Source organism: Alosa pseudoharengus, unplaced genomic scaffold (genome assembly GCF_046254945.1).
Source record: "Alosa pseudoharengus isolate Yale_2024_CS ecotype anadromous, Long Island Sound unplaced genomic scaffold, YU_APseudo_1.1 YU_APseudo_1.1_scf_23, whole genome shotgun sequence".
Taxonomy (NCBI): Eukaryota; Metazoa; Chordata; class Actinopteri; order Clupeiformes; family Clupeidae; genus Alosa; species Alosa pseudoharengus.
Window position 1 is genome coordinate 13382163 of NW_027468685.1, and position 18702 is coordinate 13400864.

Consider the following 18702-nt stretch of genomic DNA (forward strand, 5'->3'; position numbering starts at 1 on the left):
GATTTGAGAAGTGATCTGGGGTCAGCCAGGCTAGTAAACCTCTGTGTATACCTTAATGAATACAATTATTTCTTATTCACAACAATAGCCAATAGCCAAAATAGTCATTTTAATATGGAAATAGGTTGTAGTCTGATTCAGGACCATTACATTTCCTTGATATGAGACAATTAACACACCTTAAATGCATTTTCAGTTGTTAGAATTGCACATAAAATTGCATAAAATAGTTTAAATATTGGACGTACAGTATGTAAACAATCAAACTTATTTTCTCATAGCCTATGCCACATTTACGACATTCGTAAATTTACTACATTCGAACTAATGACTCACTTAATGTAGCCTACTGTTCATACTACACTGTGTTCTTCCCTCCTTACTCTATGCAGCTTCTCCATCAAAGAAAAGATCATGGCGGCTTTGAACCTGTGGAGGGATGTATTTTACCCTGCTGCAAAGCCTGCGGTCATAGCAGACCAGTTAGTTAGGGGCCTGGTCCTAGCAGGGTTCCATAGTCTTTCTGCCCAAGTGCAGGCCATAAAGATCTACGCCAAAGCTATACGTCTGTGAAGGCTATTGTCTAGAGAACACATTCAACTGAGTGCTGATTGATCATCATCACCTCCTCAGTTACATGTTATACAGTATACCACTTAATATAAAACGAAGAATGTAGTCATGAATTTTATTTCTATTTGACCAGCTGTATAGTCATGTTAATCCAATCCACAATTCATAACTTAACCTTTACATTCATGTTGACCTTTCCTATTGCCTTTTCAAAATCCCAAATATGAAATTATGTTATGGTTAATGTTAACTTATACTGTGTCTGCATGCCTACTGTGTCTTTGAAGTAGAATGATGTGTATTTGGTGAACATTTTGAGCTCTAGTTTGTCAACAACAAACAATATGCAATCATAGTCAAAGGTAACTAATAAAATTGTAATAACTAAGAAAATTGTCCCATTTGGAGGTCAGAAGGTATGAACAGTAACTAAAGTGTAAACAGACATGGTATGTTTATGAAAAGTTCTTAAATAACATGTCCCTGAAAAGAACCCCATTTTCAAATGTAAATAGTCAACAAATTGTAGGCTTACAACTTGCAAAGTCTGCATTTTAAGTTATCCAGTCTGAGACTGTTCAGATAGCCAACACACCATCATCTATACTATATCATATCATACTATAGGCATTTCATTAAATATATGGATTAATATTCAGCAAAATATGTCTGCTGTTGTTAACAGTACACTAGCCTACTATTACACTGACAAACTCAGAGTCTCTGGCCCTCCCAAAGAGAGAATGATCTGGCCCTATGAAGAAAAGGTTTGGGGACCATTGAAGAATCGTTACGATTTCTCATATTTAAAAGATTAAAAATGGGTTCATGACACAATTATAACAAGCAGTTGCGCTTGCAACCGTTTTGTGAGAGTTACTTCTTGATATTAGGAATGTAGCCTACGGAACCGTGTTATCTTGTGTCTTTAAAGACTGGGATACATGTCACGAAGTGTATTGAGAGGTCACTCCTGTTGGTTCATCGATGGGGTAGCCTAGTTGCGGTCAACCAATGTGATGCTGAACCTATGGCAAATGACATCATATAGCAAGACATCAGTTCAGCCAGCGTTAACCAATGAACAATTAGGAATCTAAACACAGGACATGGAGATACTTGATTGACACATGAAAGCAGCCAATAGACGAGCGCACTTGGTCAGGCGGGGGTTGGAACACATTCATATTACAGGTAGACGAATGGAAGCAATAATGCGACCGGCCCATAGACAGTAAACCGGTCGTGCATTTATACCTGCTTTTAACAAAAATAATGTCGGATGAATGTCGCAGAGGATCACAGGACAATAAGACAGACTTTTGATTATTTGACCGAACGGATTACAGATCTGCTTTGAACCAGCTGTGAGGAATTTTATTTGCAGAACCCGAACAAGCAAGGACGTAAAATGACCACTCATATATTTCAAGTCAGCAGCTTGCTGCTAGAACATGCTGTGGAGAAGATGAACAATAACTTTACTTCAATGCTCCTTGCAACATCCGTGTTTACTCTTACGTTGGGGTATTTATCCAAGCTGGTGTACAAACAGATGAAGTCCCCGGATAAAGACGCAGTAAGTAGCCTAGATAGGCCACTGTAGGCTACATTACAGTTGTAACATTAGGTCGACTATTAATGGAACTAGTAGGTTAGTCTTAATAATAGGCCTAGTTCTAATGAAATTTGACCATATGTTCGACTTGTATTTGTCTACATTGCACCCATTTTTTCTGTTCCAGAATTGTCCTCCATACATTCCATCTAGTATTCCATTTCTTGGTCATGCAATTGCTTTTGGAAAAAGTCCCATTGAATTTTTGGAGAATGCGTACGAAAAGGTAAGGCTCATATATTGACACGAATCACATATATTTGCACTGACATTCTCTGTTAGTTCATTGTCAATTGGTTAATGCTTACAAATGTTTTGTACTTAATTTGAAGTACGGACCCGTCTTCAGTTTTACGATGGTGGGCAGTACATTCACATACTTGATTGGAAGCGATGCTGCAACCCTATTATTCAACAGCAAGAATGAAGAGCTCAACGCGGAAGACGTTTATTCCAGACTAACTACACCTGTCTTTGGGAAAGGTGTGGCCTACGATGTACCAAACCCGGTAAAGAAATTCATATTATGGCACCAGTCGTTGGCACAAAATGACATCAAGCTGAACACTGTAATGCTATGTGATCAATGCCATTGAGCTCTTCAGTAACAGTCACCTGGAGCATTCTCCTGCTGGGAAAAGACTGCCATCAATGATGAGTTACCTACCATTTTCCACAGATATTTCTGGAGCAGAAGAAAATGCTGAAAACAGGCTTGAACATTGCCCACTTCAAACAGCATGTGGAGGTCATAGAGGAAGAGACCAAGGAATACTTTTCCCGATGGGGTGAAAGTGGAGTGAAAGGTAAGACAAATATTGCATAATAGACCGGTAGTAGAGAGGTGATATACCCATGTTTGAAGCAGCTCAGTCTGAGCTCTTCTGAGGATTTATCATTTTAATGACCTGATGTGACGTGGATTGTGCAATTCAGACAGAGGCACATGCCACACGTGACTAATTTGTTTAAAAGCTGGAGTACCAGGCGTTTTTTTGGGTCTCCTACACACTACCCATAATCACTGAGGTAATATTTGTTGACTCAGCCACAATTTCCACAGAACTGTGTAATGTGCTCACAAAAGTGTAATGTGTGGCGATAATGTGGTCCTCAAATATTGGCAGTAACTATCAAGACACAAATCTAACTTTACAAAAAAAAAGCACCCCAATTTAGACAGGTTGTGGTCGGAATTCTTCACCACTTTAAGTGATTCATAGCACCATTTCTGTAAAATGTGTTCATATGCACTATAAAAAAAATAGAAATGATTTTACACTCACACACCAGGCCCTTTGTCTCTCTCCTTTGTTAGACCTGTTTGAGGCCCTGTCCGAGCTCATCATTCTGACAGCCAGCCGCTGCCTGCACGGGAAGGAGATCCGCAGCATGCTGGACGAGAAGGTGGCCCAGCTGTACGCCGACCTGGATGGAGGCTTTACCCACGCTGCCTGGCTGCTGCCCGGATGGCTGCCCCTGCCCAGCTTTAGGTGCGGTACTCTCTGCCTCCAAAGACACAGAAGACACAGGCCATACTGTGTTAACAGCTTCTCTAGGTGGTGTGTCTGTGGCTTGGCGGTGGTGTGTAGTGATGAATATCACTGATCCGTTTTTTTGGCTTGGCTGTAAACAGGCGGAGGGACAGGGCACACAGGGAGATCAAGCAGATCTTCTCTCAAGTGATCCAGAAGCGCAGACAGGCCACAGAGAAAGAGGATGACATGCTGCAGACCCTGATCGACTCCACTTACAAGTGAGCTCTTGTGTCCGTGTGTCTGCCATATACAGCCTATTGTTTTAACTTCAACTTGCTAGACCATTGACAGTGTTTCCCAGAGAATTGAATTCCATTTGTGGTGGTTGGTTTGCAGAATTAACTTGAATGCAAAAGTTTTTAACAAATTAGCACAGCGTGGTTATGATGCTAACCAGATTTAAGCACAATTTAGTACAACCTGGAAAATCATTGTGTGGTGGTCAATGTTGATATTGTGGTGGGCCGCCACAAATAAGTCAATGTATGGGAAACACTGATTGACCTTGTCCAAATAGAAAAACAGACACAGAGTCATGTATTGTACCACCACAGTTACTTTGCTCTGCACTTTTAATCCAAACACAAACTCTGTGTTCCCCCTCAGAGATGGGCGTCCCCTGAACAATGATGAGATTGCGGGCATGCTGATCGGGCTGCTCCTGGCCGGTCAGCACACCTCCTCCACCACCAGCGCCTGGTTGGGCTTCTTCCTGGCCCGCGACCGCGAGATGCAGGAGGCCTGCTACCGCGAGCAGAAGGCCGTCTTTGGAGATGACCTGCCCCTGCTGCAATACGACAAGGTAAGTCACAGCACATGACCCACTGCAACTATCAAGACTATCACACACTTATTTTGTACACTAAGGCTCCAGCTGTGGCGCAACTGGCTGGGGACCCGGGTTCGATTCCCGCCCCGTGGTCCTTTCCGGATCCCACCCCAACTCTCTCTCCCACTCACTTCCTGTCGTTCTCCACTGACCTATCTGATTAAAGGCATAAAAAAGCCCAAAAATATACTTAAAAAAAAAAAAGCTTTTAAAAACCTAACACTAAAATACAGGTGTTGGTGTGTAGTTATTTTCATATTGAAATGTGTAGTGTAGATGGAAATCTAGTAAAATATCAACACATCAGTTTTGTTACATCTGTGTTAATCTCTCCTGGTATATGCTCTTGTAGCTCAAGGATTTGAACCTTTTGGACCGGTGTTTGAAGGAGACTCTTAGACTCCGCCCACCCATTATGACCATGATGAGAATGGCAAGAACGCCTCAGGTGAGATGATGATTTTTTTTTCTTTGTGATACAGGGACGTGCATGATTGGTTAAATTATCTGGCATTCATGTTCAGATAAGCATACTGTCTTGTGGTCATCATTTTTGGTTGATGTATCATAGAAATTCTTTTTTTTTTTACATGGATAAGTTTGTGCTGATGTTTTAAAAACTTTTCCTGGTTACTCTCAGAAAATTGCAGGCTACACCATTCCAACTGGTCACCAAGTGTGTGTGTCTCCCACTGTGAATCATCGCCTGAGTGATACTTGGAACGAGCGCATGGACTTCAACCCAGACCGTTACCTTCAGGAGAACCCTGCAGCTGGAGAGAAGTTTGCTTATGTGCCCTTCGGAGCAGGTGAGGCAGCCATACACACTGAACCCACAGCGTTACTTTCCTTCACCCTAACACTGTAAATGAAGCACACCAGAGGGTTTATTGTATCCATCGTTATAAAAATCTCCGTTTGGAATTATTTACATGTGCCATTCATATACACCTTCTTAATATAGTATATCAAGTAAATAGACTAAAGAAAAATCTTTTCTAAAAAAAAAAAAAAAACATAAGCACTTTAGAGATCTTGTATATTATGCAGTACATTATCTGGATAAGATGATACTCATGTGGTTAATTAATGATTTTTCTCATCTTTCAGGACGTCACCGATGTATCGGGGAGAATTTCGCCTATGTCCAAATCAAGACCATTTGGTCAGTCATGCTGCGACTGTTTGACTTTGAACTCGTTGATGGATACTTCCCCACAGTGAACTACACCACAATGATCCACACCCCCACCAACCCTATGATCAAATACACTCGGAGGAAGCACTAATCCCACTACTGCCCCCTACAGACAGTAGAAGCACACAACAGGAAGAACAAGTTCCCAGAGAGAGTGGAATGTTGAATTTGGACATGATTTCAGTGAACCTGCCGTGGTTTGTACTGTATGTGGCTCTGAGTATAAATCCCTGTATGCTGTTTTTGTCACAATGTCCAGTTATATTTTTGTAATACATTTGACCACTAAACCAGACTGATGTGATTTTGAGAACATGAGCTTTCTGTGCAGTCCAGTTTTTCCACTGGTGGATGAACACATGCCCTTAACCGAAATCATAATCTTGATCATAAACATTGTTGACAGTTTGGTTTGCTTCTAAATCATTTTTGGTGCAGAATTAAGTGGTTCTAGTTGTATAGAAAGAAAAAAATACAGTGTTTACTATATTGCTACTTTAAAAATGAAATGCCAGTTGAAGTACTTTGATTTGTATTTTTTCCCCCTCCCCTGTTCAACTGTCACATAGGACTAAGAAGTGCTCTTTTGCACCATACTGACCTTTAAACAAACATATGCACATAAATAAAATATGTTTTCTACTAAGGCTTGGACTCATTTATTGGAGAGATTCAGTTGTTTGATAGTAAATTGTTCACAAATTGCAGATAAATAGTCCAATGACTGAATGTATATCCCACTTTAAACAAATGCAGTGCTCAACAGTATACAGTCCATAATGAATAAAAAGTAAATTTATTGTTACTTGGTTACAGAAATAAACATATTTCTGAAAGGGCAACATTAGCAAAAGGATGATAACAAGGCATATGCTTTGAAATATTATATTAATCTTTATTTCAATGTTGACAAAATACCCATAAAATTCAAAGCTCCTACCCTTTACAAAAATATGTCCTCTACTACAAATGTCCTCTGTAGTCTGTCTCAAGAAACCGTGCTGGCAAACCACAGTGTAGTGTGTTCATTAGCAGCTCCTCATAGTAAAGCCCAACATTCCCTATGTGTTTACAATCTCCCACCCACGGTACATACATTGCACAGTATATAAATTAAATGGGTTTCTTAAATTAGCATTCCACAAATATACATTTAGGAAACATGATTGTAATTCCATCCACAACAGATAATAATAATTTTAATAATAATAATAATAATAATAAGCAGACTAATGTACATACATGAAGAAGCGGTTTCTGGTGCTGGCGACCCAAGGGTCTGGTTTACAGATGGAAAAAAAAAGATGATTTTGGTCCCACAGAGTATACATTAAATATCATCATCATGAGTACAAAAAACACAGCAGCTCAGCACAAGAAAAGGCAACTGAGTAGTTCTTTTTCAAGCCAGTTCAAATGTAGAAGTCAAGAGTCTTATCTTCTTATTCCATAGTGCAATTGAGCATATGAAGAAGACCCTAGAAAATAGAAGTTAAAATTTGAAATAATTACATACAACTGAGTGAAGGCACCGGTAGGTAACACACTATCCACAGCTATTAAGATATTACCAAACATTAGAGGAAATCATGAAATGTATCGTATGCTTCTTGTGTGTGGCAGAGTGGCTAAATAGGATGCGTTTTCCAAAAGCATTGTTGTACTACGACAATTGTAACTAAAACATTCAAAATGAGTCTCATTAAACAATGGCCATATTTTGCCACTGATGCTTTGGAGAAACACAGATTTCTATATTCAACAGGACCATGATTACTTTCCGCATTTTCTGCAAGCCATGGGAGTATGAAAGAGTTGATATATTCATTACTGTGTCGTAAATTTGTAATTACAGAGGATTTACAGCCTGAAAAGACTCTTATAACTCCCATGATATTTTTTTGGTTTATGAACAGTGAAGTAATGCCTTTAAACTATAACGAACAGCTAACGGCTCCCACACACAGCTGCGTTCCGTCAATGCATGCCATGGGGTGTTCCCGACGGTAGCTATGCAAATGACTTGAAGTAAAACCGTAATGTGATTGGTTGGTGCCGTCCGTAGATTGGCTTTGATTGGCCGGTGCCGTCTGTCGGTGCAGCAACAGCTGAACTCCTCAACGCGAGCGGCGGGAGAAACGCGACGCGACGGACCCACAATTCAGTTCGGCAACACATCACGTGAGCCCATTTAAAGTGAATGGGATGCGTCTCCAGCAACGCGATGCACGCAGCTGTGTGTGGGATCTGTTACACACACACAAACACACACACAAACAGACTACCAGTCTTTACCTGACTGCACACTGCCCAGCCTCCTCTGCAGTGTCTCCAGCCGGGCGATGTAGTCCGTAAGTGCGCGGTCAGGGTCATAATTCAGCAGATGAGAGCATGGGGTCCCTCCACCTGGTTCCCCCGCCATGCCATGGTACCTGCCAATGACAACACACACTTATTACATACTGAGCATGTACACGTGTACACACACACACGCACGCACACACGCACACACGCACACACACACACACACACATACATACATACATACATGTGTACATAGAGCAGTGTCTGTCTGCTGGCGCCCGTTTTTAGGTCTAGAACCATGCTTGGTTTTGATTTGTTTGTGTTGTATGACTTCACCTCCTGTTGGCTGAGCGAGACTGATTGAGTGTGCTCTTCCCCCAGGATGCTCAGACACAGACACACACACACACACACACCTGCACCAGTTCTGATACTCTACCCTAACAAGGGCTGATGAATGACTTTTAAAAGTCAGAAAAGTTTAATTTGTCCTGAACCACAATGACGATGACTGATACAAATATTTAGACGATAATAAACCATCCTAGTATTAACCAATAACCCTCCAAGTAGGTGTTTCAGTTGTGAAAGGCTTGCACACTTGCGCACCTGTGCTGGGCTGAGAGGGTTGACCGGGGTGAGTCGCGGCCGGTCCTGCCCCTGTTGCTGCCGCCACGCCGATACCCGTCCACCTCCACACTGCCTGGGTGCAGGAACGGGGAGTCGTGCCTCCCCTCCCCACCTGACACACAAAGGAACCGGGTGAGTGGGGAACACACGTTTGGTACGCTCAGTCTGATCAGGTCAACTCAGCCCTGATCTCTACACTAGAGTCTGCCATTTTATCAACACCAACAGAATATTCCACAGTCTACACTTGCAATTCGCCTTATTCACCCGGCGACCAGAACGAGGCTAAAGGGTACACTTGCCATTACACCTCAGTCCAGCAGATGGTGGTGGTAATGCACTCCGTTTGCAAACTGCCAAAAAAAACTCACTGAAGAAGAAGGATAGGCCATTGAACCCTTCTTTTTCGGTGAGCTTTTTTTTGGCAGTTTGCAAACGGAGTGCATTACCACCACCATCTGCTGGACTTCGGTGTAATGGCAGGTGTACTCTTTAGCCTCGTTCTGGCCGCCGGGTGAATAAGGCGAATAACACAAAGTAATTATTATATTATATCAAAGTAGTTTGTTGGCACAGCTAAATGTTGAAAGACTTCCGTGCGGTGGGCATCCTCACCTGTGATCTGACTCAGACCGTTTCTGTTGGCACAGGGTGAGGTGCCAGAGCCAGCCCCAGTGGCCTTATGCCATCTCTTCACCAGGAAACGCATCCTGCAGCCACAGCAAAGTACAAAGTTCATCAGTACATGTAGCTCATCTTTATGTGAAGGGTGTCATTCTATTTATTTAAACGTTTTTATTATGCTACTTTGACCATTTGAGTGCAAAAATACGTTTGATTTTCCTCAAGATGAAACAAAAGAAACATACATTTTGTTTTTCCTCAAGATATAGCAAAACAAACATAGATGTTTTCCTCAAGGCAAAACAACCTACAGTACGGCCACATGTAATACCACAAGCCTGAGACAGTTCCCCTGTGTACCTGGAGAGGGCGATGGAGACCCTGACGGCGGAGCGGAAGCGAGTGAAGCCGCGGCGGCGCTGGGTGATGGTCTCCAGGCAGGCGGGCGACGGGTGGCCGCCCATGCGGGCGATCAGGGCCAGCGTGGCCTCCTCGCACTCCTGGAAGCCGCCCAGCAGCAGCAGCAGGTACTTCTTCTGGTAGATCAGAGCCTTCCGGAAGCTCTCGGCGCGCAGGTACCTCCCGTACATCCGCTGAGGGAGAGAAAGGATGTGAGGTTAATCAGTAAGGTTACATGCTTACCACACATGTTTTTTAATGCCCAATGTTCACACATACCGAGGTGTAAATGAAGTTAAAATTGAGGTTCAGTATATTATAATAAAAATGTGCTTGTCATATTCGTGTGTGTGTATCTGTGTGTGTGTGTATGATTTATAGCTAGCCATATATGGAAGTCTGTGTGTGTGTGTGTGTGTGTGTGTGTTTGAGCTTCTTTGAGAGCACACCATGGCCTTGTCAGCACTAAGGTTGCTCATCTGTCAAAGCAGGTGTGTGTGTGTGTGTGTGTTTGTATATCCCTAAGGGGCGTACTGTTTGCGTCAGCAATGAGCATCAATTTGAGTGCTTTTTGTGCTTGTGGACACACACTATGTAAGTGTGTATATCTCTGTATGTCTGTCTCTGTATGTGTGTATTTATTTTATTGTGTGAATGAGTCTCTCTCTGTGTGTGTGTGTGTGTGTGTGTGTTTGTGAGTGAGAGAAAGAGAGTCTGTGTGTGTGTGTGTGTCTGTGAGTGAGAGAAAGAGAGTCTCTGTGTGTGTGTGTGTGTGTGTGTGTGTGTGTATGTGTGTGTGTGTGTGTGTACCTTGAGTGCTACGTTGTCAGCGTCAGGGCCGGTCATGTCCCTGAGCGTGTCGTTGCGTATCTCCCCGCGGAGGCGTGTCAGCTCGGCCTCGGCCTGCCGCAGGCTTCTCTCCATGCGCGTGCGCTCCCGGCCCCACGCCTCCCGCTCCACACTCAGCACCGCCAGCTCCTGCTGCTCAGCGCCCTTCCTGCTCGACTACAGAGGCCCACAAAGGACAATCACCACAAGGTCAAATTAAATTCATCAGCTCAAAGTTAATAAGAGAAAATGCAATGTAATGTTGGCATGTATATCCATACATTATATTAACTGAATCTGAACCCAGTTCAGGCATTTCTTTGTATTGATGTTGTATGTTTACAATAACAATAACTTCTGAACACACTTCTGCTGCTCTTACATAACTTGCACCACTATGCCACTTGCATACTTAGGTCAAACAGAACTACCTCAGCCATTTATTGGCCTGACTTTTGCCTGATTATATTGACTGTCTACTGTATGCAAAATTGCACAATTTCAACCCAAATTTTTCTGCTCTTATTTCTTCATTGTATGTGCCTTCTTATTTACTTTTTATATTGTTTACTTGAATGTTATGTTTGTCTGTGGACTTAATTGGTAAAATATGTCTTGTCTCCACCGTGGGATAGTGGGAAACGTAATTTCGATGTCTTTGTATGTCTTGACATGTGAAGAAATTGACAATAAAGCAGACTTTGACTTTGACTTTGACATTTTCCCTGCTGAGATAGAAGCGATAACCTAGACACTGCTCAGATCTCGCATTTAATGGACACTGTAGGGTGTCTTTTCTTAAGTTTGAGTCAATTACAATCACTCACAGCATGCATGTCGCTTTGCTGTAATACCGCTTGAGTATTTACAATGATACACAAATTAAAAAAATGATTATGTTGATTGTCTAGCAATCATGTCACTGGTGAGAGGTGGAAACAGAGATAGTAATTCCCACTTCCATTGTGTCATTTATAATGCAGAAAACCAGAACAAGAACGTGCCGAGAAACATTGTGGTACTAATGATAATGAAGTTGAGAGAGATGAGGATGAGGATGATTATGATGAGGATGATGCTGATGATGAAGAGTACTCACGCTGTCGGAGCCCAGGCCTCTCTGGCGCAGGCGTCTCAGCTCGTCCTCCAGGCGCAGCAGCTGGTTGCGCAGGTCATTTTTTTCCTCCGTCAGGCGGCTCACGAAGCCCGTCAGCTCAGCGTTCTGCCTCAAGAGTCGCTCTGTCAGCACGCTGGAGCTGCTGCCTCCCAGCAGGGCGGCGCTCTAGACACACACACACATTTGATTTCTATGTCATGTTGGTTTGTTGTTGTATGTTGGTTTCTATGTCAATGGTTTGTTTTGTACATATGCTTGCATTTAAGCAAAACAATCCTTTATTTTTTATATTGCCACTGGAACTACAATGCAACTACAGATGGATTTGAATTAGCCATTAACATTTCTCCAAGAAACAGATCTACAAGCGACAGAACTTTTGAAATCAGGTTTTACTCATGGTTTAATATTCCAAGTCAAAGGAGAGTCTGTTCTTAAAAAGCCGTGATGGATGTGTGTCCTGTCAGTGCTCACCTCAGGAGCTGGTGCTGATGTCTGTGTTGCCATGTGGTGCTGTAACATGGAGAGCACGTCATCCACATTACGCTGCAGCCACGCAAGACCCTCTCTGTCCACCTCACTCCCAGGCAGCCTGCAGAGAGAGAGAGAGAGAGAGAGAGAGAGAGAGAGAGAGAGAGAGAGAGAGAGGATAGAGACAGAGAGAGAGAGAGAGAGAGAGAGAAAAGAGAGAGAGAGGGAGAGAGAGAGAGAGAGAGAGAGCGAGAGAGAGAGAGAATAGAGAGCGAGAGAAGAGAGAGAATAGAGAGAGAGAGCGAGAGAGAGAGAGAATAGAGAGAGAATAGAGAGAGAGAAGAAAGAGAGAATAGAGAGAGAGAATAGAGAGAGAAGAGAGAGAATAGAGAGAAAGAGAGAGATAGAGAGAGAGAGAGAGAGAGAGAGAATGACAACAAAGCATAACAGAGTCAGGCTGATATGTATGTAAACTCCTATATTGTGCTACTCTTACAGTATTTGACACTTTTGTCCAAAGTGGCATACAAAACATTATTTTTCATTAGATATTATACATTATTTACATTTTCAAATATTATTTTCTTTTTTTTCCTGCAACAGCTTGAATAACAGCATTGTAAACATGTCTGTACCGGTCTGTCTTGTCTGTGTAAAATGAGAGCGTAACAGATCGAGCTGTCTGTGTTACCTGCCGGCGGCGTCGCTGGTCATGCCCTTGATCTTGGAGGCGATGAGCTGGAGCCTCTGCACCACCCCGTCCATGTGGCTGTTGCTGTTGACATTGGCATCAGTTGCCACGGCGACGGCGGTGCCAGCGGCGTGCTCCAGCAGCGAGGCAGCGCTGGAGTGGATGGTGAGTCCGTCGCCGCTCTTCTGCTGCAGCACCCAGTCCCTGGTGCGGTCGCCGCCCTCGCCCTCGCCCTCTCCTCGCCACGCCTGGGCCAACACAGCACAGGTCAGTCACTCACACAATGCCGTTTAGAGACAGCACGTCAGTCTATGATCACAAACGGCCCCGGAATGCAGTCCCACCCTTGAAAATATTCACTGTGTGAGCATTCAAAATATGTCTCACACACACGCACACCCACACACGCACACACACACACACACGCGCACACACACACGCGCACACACACACACGCGCACACACACACACACACACACACACGCACGCACGCACGCACGCACACACAGTACGCGTGAGCTCCGCCTTACCATCTGGTTGGTGGGCGGAGAGGTGGCCTCCCTGCCCGCCGCTGACCGGCTGAGCTCGGCCACTCTCTCTTGCAGACGGTCCCTCTCCCTCTCCAGCCTCTGGGCGCGCTCCCGCTCCCCCTGCAGCCGCCCCTGGGCCTCGTCCAGCCGCTGCTTCAGCCGCTCCAGCTGGGCGCGCGACTCGGCCAGCGCCTGCTGCTCCTGGGCGGCCCGAGCGGTCAGCGCGGCGCGCTCCTCGTCCCAACCGCGGCCCTGCTGCACCGCCTCCAGACGCTGCGCCTCCAGCTCGCCCAGCAGCTGCACCACGCGCGCCTCCTTCTGCTCCAGCTCCGCCTGCAGTGAGCGCAGCTGCGTCTCCATGGAGCTCACCGCCTCCTCCACCTGAGACACACGGCGAGCCGTCAGGTACGTTAAGTCAACTAGTGGAACAGTGGATTAATAAATCAAACCAATCAGTCAATAAATCAATAAATCAATCAGTTTAGTCCAACATTCTATTAGTGGCATGCTGGTGTAATCCTAATATGACATTCCATTATGACTAGCTGACTTGATATCTGATCATTTACTGATCCTGTGTTCCATGTGGCTGTAGTGAACACCTTAGATATGGTCAAAACAGTCAACCACACAACAATCCACAACCAACTGAAGTAAAGGACAAAACGCTGCATCCAATATGTACACATACCTCCTCAAGCTGTGTTGTTGTTTTTTTCCCTATTGAATACACCATATGACTTCTAAACGACAACAACCTCGGACCTTCATAACAAACCAGAGATCAAAAGATTAATATTCAAGTGTTCTCACCTGACTGCAGCCCTCCTCGGCCTGTGAGACGCCCGTGGCAGAGGCTCCTTCTAGTGCGCTGCCCTTGGGTGCGGTGGTGGTGGATGGTTTCTGCCTGAGCTGGGCGCTGAGCTCCCTCTCCCGCTCCAGAGCCCCTTGCAGCTCCTGTGCCCGCGCCTGCTGACTTTCCAGCTGCACCTGAAGGGGTTACAATCAAGTTAGATGTCAGTCATATGGATGAGGAGTCACATCCACACACAATATAATGATTATATCCTATGGTATTAATAACTGGCATTTAAAAAAGGAAAACAGAAAAATAAAAACATAACAACTATATCTAGCCTTTGAGAATGTGAAGTATTACACCTGATACACATCTGAACTGATGTATCTATTTTTAGGACGTCTATAATCTATTTCTATAGCTAGATATTTTTAGGACATCTATAATCTATTTCTATAGCTAGATGTAAGGAAATGTCCAGGTATTGTGTTAAGCAATGGAGCCCCTGAGCTGACTGGACTGTGCCAGAGAGCCTGTCCCTTCTCCAGTGGTGTGGTCTGTCAGACTGACCTGCAGCTCCTTGGCTCTGCTCTGCTGCTGGGCCAGCTGGGCGTCCTGCTGGCACTGCTGCTCCTGAGCCTGGGCCTTGAGCTGGACACACAGCTGCCGCTCCTCCTCCAGGCCAGCGCTCAGGTCGGACGCCAGAGCCTGCTGCTCCGCCAGAGCCAGCTTCAGGTCCTGACACGTCCAGAGAGAGAGAGAGAGAGAGAGACAGAGACAGAGAGAGAGAGAAAGAGAGAGAGAGAGAGAGAGAGAGAGAGAGAGAGAGAAAGGGGTTGGGAAAACAATTCAAATATATGACAGTGGAGAACCATGTGGGACACCATAGGGAAAAGTGGACCAGAGAAAAGTACTGTTTTCCCATTTATAGAACTTCCTATTTTGCTAGGAATCTCACTGGAGCTTATTGCTATGGATACAACTAAACACACATGCATCATGCCTGTGATTTAACCAATATGCAATGACTTAAGCTTGAGTTTACATTAAAAGAACATTGCTATGAATAGTTGAACGATACATCCTCCCATGCTCTTCTCCACTCCCCATATTCCCTATGTGCATGTGCTGTACTCCCGACCTCCTCTAACATCCTGAGGGGTTTTTATTTTGGGGAGTTCAACTAGGTCATGCGGTGTCACCCTCAGTGTGCATCACCACCACAGGCAGAACACTCACCTCCAGCTCCTCTTTCTCCCCTTCCTCCCTCTTCTCCGACTTGCACTTCTCCTTCTCCAGGGCCCACTGCAGCTCCCTCGCCGCCCGCTGCTCCTCGGCCAGCCGGTCGGTCAGCGAGTGCACCTCCGTCGCCTTCTGAGTGAGCTCAGCCCTGCGAAGAGAGAAGGCAACGGTCAAGTATATATATATATCCTGTCAGTACAAAATGTGTGCTTGTTGAACGTTGTTCAAATGGAGAAGCTCCTTCAGGATATCCTTGTTAACTTTCTCTTAGTGAGGGCACGTGTGTAAGTACCATTGTGCAACAGTGGGGTGTCAGTAGACTATGTACATTTGCAGCTATACAGGGTTCTCCATATGAGTTGTTCCCGTGTCGTGTCCGTGTGTACCTGAGCGTGTTCAGCTCTTTCAGGTGTTTGTGCTGGGTCTTGAGCGTGGTCTCCAGCTCCAGTTTGGTCTGGGCCAGCTCGCTCTTGGCCTCCTCCAGGAGCTGTCGCTCTGCACGCACTGCTGCCCCCTGCTGGTCCTGAGCGCCCGCTGCCCCGGCCTGGGGCCCTACCCTGTCAGGCTCCTGCTCACGGGAACCAGCGGCTATGCCTGGACACAACACAGCCGGTCAGTAATGAGGAAGGGTTGGTCTTCAGCACACAACATAATAAAAGCATGGAACTACCAATCAATATCCATTATGCAGTGTATATTTAAAGGTGCTAAATGAATGGTATATGATTATAAATAATTCATATAAATGGTGGTGCTACCTACAAACGAACCCAAGGAAAATGGCTGAAGTTGTAATTATTCGTAACTAGATTTCCTACCGGTGATAGGAACATCCTGCTGCTGTTGTTGTTCTTGTTGTTGTTGTGGATGCTGCAGTGGCTGTTGCCATGGAGATGTGATCTCCCTGACGTCTGCATCCAGCTGCAGATGCTCCATCTGGGCTCGGAGTTGCCGCACCTCTGTCAGCAGGCTGTTCCTGTCAGCGGAGTGCAGGGCGCCCATGGCCTCCCTGTGCTGAGCATCCTGGGGGAAGAGCACGCTCAATCAGCCTCGCTCAGCCAACAGGAAGTCACACAACACAAACAAATAAAAACCAAACATGTTTCTAGACCTAAAAACTGTCAGGCGCCAGCCAGCAGACAGACGCTGTCGGTATGTATGTACATGTATGTATGTGTGTGTGTGTATATGTGTGTGTGTGTATATGTGTGTGTGAGTGTGTGAGTGTGTGCCCGTGTCTCCTACCTGTTCTCTGAGCCTGTGCTCCAGCTGGTTGAGGTGGATGACCGCGTCACTAGTGTCCAGCATCTCCAGCTGGCTGTAGAGGGCGCTCTTGAGCACGTCCCGCTCACGCCGGAACACCTGCTGCACCGCACTCAGCAACTCGCCACGCCAATCACTCGCACCCTCCGTCTGACACACACACACACACACAACACACACAACACACACAACACACAAAGATGTGAACTCATTGAAATAGTCCATAAGCATTTGGAAAATAATTCTACAGATAGATACATCTCTACCATACATAAGCAAACTAAAACAGCGTCAACAGCTGAATGTGGAGTGTTCACATGTTTCTTTTTTGTAGCACATTTCTTTCATTGAATCACTTTTTTCATTGAGGTGCTAAACTGCTTTCTTCCTGCTTTCGTTGTGCTGTGCCAATCTTAACACAAATGTGCTAAGTGGATGACTGAGTTGTGGATGATACCAGGGGTGTAGTGGTAAAATGAGGTATGATGACTATTAATTCTATTCACGGTTAGGTGGACTGTGCCATGCGGTATTGGATTTTTAAAAAAGGCATTCAGAACAAATGTTTAGGATGCTGGAGGTTATTATCCAATGTTTATAACTGTACCAGTGGTATTAAATGGTTCCTAGAGTGTTGATGAGTGTACATATTGTGAATGTGGATAATACAGTGTGGTTTTTGAATGTTAAAAGTTGCATTTGGTGAATAAACTCTTTTGAGAGCTGGATAAACTCTAATAAGAGGTGGATAACATATATTTCTGAAATTTCAGAGGTGGATAAACAGTGTTTACTTGTGTTTAGCCTCCACTACAACCCTGGATGACATGCGGTTTTGCATGTTGTTGCCCCGAGGCCCCGTTTCCATGGCGCCTGGAGCAGAGCCTCACCTGGGTCCCCTTGTGCATCTGCAGCTTGGCGATGAGGGTTTTGAGGGACTCCACAGTGGCCAGCAGGGCCTCCCTCTCTTTGGTCCAGCCCTGAAGGGGCAGCAGGTGGGGGGCCAGTCCTGTCCCCTCCCCGGCCATGTCACAGGGCAGCTCCGACAGAGACAGCACCTGCATGCCCTCCTGGTGCACCTCACGTAACAGACTCTGTAAAGGGGCAGAGAACGGCTTACAGGAGTCCACGATACTTCACATTAGTCTAGTACACATATTTACTCCATGTTAAAGGCTAGTTCAAAGAGGGCTCTGGCATCCCAGCTCACCTTGATTCTGTCGGGGAGAACGTCGGCCTCGTTGTCTCGTCTGGCTCCTTCGGGTGTGGTCCTGAACTCCTGCTGTAGGTCCAACCCGGTGCGCTGGCTCCAGTCCGAACTGCTGTCTGTTGAGGTATTAACAGTGAGCCTCATCCCCAGGTGCTTGGGGCAATGACATAAGTCAACAAATAGCATTACTGTACAACTGATGCATTCATTTCCCTAGCCAAAGATAAACAGTTTGAAATGAACTATGAACTATACCATCTGTCCCGGTTTCATTACATAAACAAATGCTGCCTCGAATTCACTGTCCAGATAAGACTACACTAAAGATTGCTCACCACTTGTATAGCCATCTTTGAACTGCGGTCCAGCACCATGCTCCTGTCTGGACGCAGCACCCTGCAGGCACAAGGAGGAAAACACAGTTGCTGTCGGTAACCAATCCATGCATTTTCTTGCATCAAACACAACAACATGACATGACATTTCCGGTGGAGTAAGCAGGGCCCCCTACAGCTGAGTGCAGTTGGGTCCAAGTCTGACTCACTTCAGCAGTGCTACACATGCAGCCACTTAAAATTCAGGCCATTGAACATACTGCACCAAAAGCAATCACCACCCACAGCCACGCACACGCACACGCACACGCACACGCACACGCACACGCACACGCACACGCACACGCACACGCACACGCACACGCACACGCACACGCACACGCGCACGCACACACACACACACACACACACACACACACACACACACACACACACACACACACACACACACACACAGCAGTGTAGGCACTGGACTGTAACAATGCCTTGGGCAACCTGTGGGC

General features: G+C 45.3%; 2 protein-coding genes across 6 annotated transcripts in view; one reads left to right on the forward strand and one right to left on the reverse strand.

The window, feature by feature from the left end:
* The first annotated feature begins 1785 nt into the window (after positions 1-1785).
* Positions 1786-6403, forward strand: cyp51 (cytochrome P450, family 51). The gene is made up of 10 exons (XM_076301642.1): positions 1786-2152; positions 2319-2417; positions 2524-2700; positions 2871-2997; positions 3510-3684; positions 3828-3947; positions 4336-4531; positions 4911-5006; positions 5199-5367; positions 5669-6403. The coding sequence occupies exons 1-10, from the start codon at positions 1985-1987 to the stop codon at positions 5845-5847; spliced, it is 1506 nt and encodes a 501-aa protein (XP_076157757.1). The 5' UTR covers positions 1786-1984; the 3' UTR covers positions 5848-6403.
* A 130-nt stretch (positions 6404-6533) lies between these two features.
* The window catches only part of akap9 (A kinase (PRKA) anchor protein 9), an 84556-nt gene continuing 72387 nt past the window's right edge, over positions 6534-18702 (reverse strand). For all 5 annotated transcript variants that reach the window (XM_076301646.1, XM_076301644.1, XM_076301645.1 and 2 more), the window contains 19 exons: positions 18200-18260; positions 17865-17980; positions 17545-17748; positions 16637-16804; positions 16210-16414; positions 15778-15985; positions 15389-15539; positions 14720-14887; positions 14164-14340; positions 13351-13731; positions 12821-13068; positions 12133-12250; positions 11641-11823; positions 10524-10718; positions 9675-9907; positions 9306-9400; positions 8670-8802; positions 8052-8188; positions 6534-7234 (listed from right to left, as the gene is read on the reverse strand). In XM_076301646.1, coding sequence (XP_076157761.1) covers positions 7191-7234; positions 8052-8188; positions 8670-8802; positions 9306-9400; positions 9675-9907; positions 10524-10718; positions 11641-11823; positions 12133-12250; positions 12821-13068; positions 13351-13731; positions 14164-14340; positions 14720-14887; positions 15389-15539; positions 15778-15985; positions 16210-16414; positions 16637-16804; positions 17545-17748; positions 17865-17980; positions 18200-18260 — 3225 coding nt within the window. In that variant the 3' untranslated portion in view covers positions 6534-7190. The remainder of the gene's footprint in view (positions 7235-8051; positions 8189-8669; positions 8803-9305; positions 9401-9674; positions 9908-10523; positions 10719-11640; positions 11824-12132; positions 12251-12820; positions 13069-13350; positions 13732-14163; positions 14341-14719; positions 14888-15388; positions 15540-15777; positions 15986-16209; positions 16415-16636; positions 16805-17544; positions 17749-17864; positions 17981-18199; positions 18261-18702) is intronic.

What these genes read in the sequence shown, in the direction of transcription:
- cyp51 (XM_076301642.1), top strand. Translation starts at nt 1,985, where the DNA reads ATGACCACTCATATATTTCAAGTCAGCAGCTTGCTGCTAGAACATGCT. An exon ending in AGTCCCCGGATAAAGACGCA is followed by an intron (nt 2,153 to 2,318) that starts GTAAGTAGCCTA and finishes TTTCTGTTCCAG; the next exon opens with AATTGTCCTCCATACATTCC. An exon ending in TGGAGAATGCGTACGAAAAG is followed by an intron (nt 2,418 to 2,523) that starts GTAAGGCTCATA and finishes CTTAATTTGAAG; the next exon opens with TACGGACCCGTCTTCAGTTT.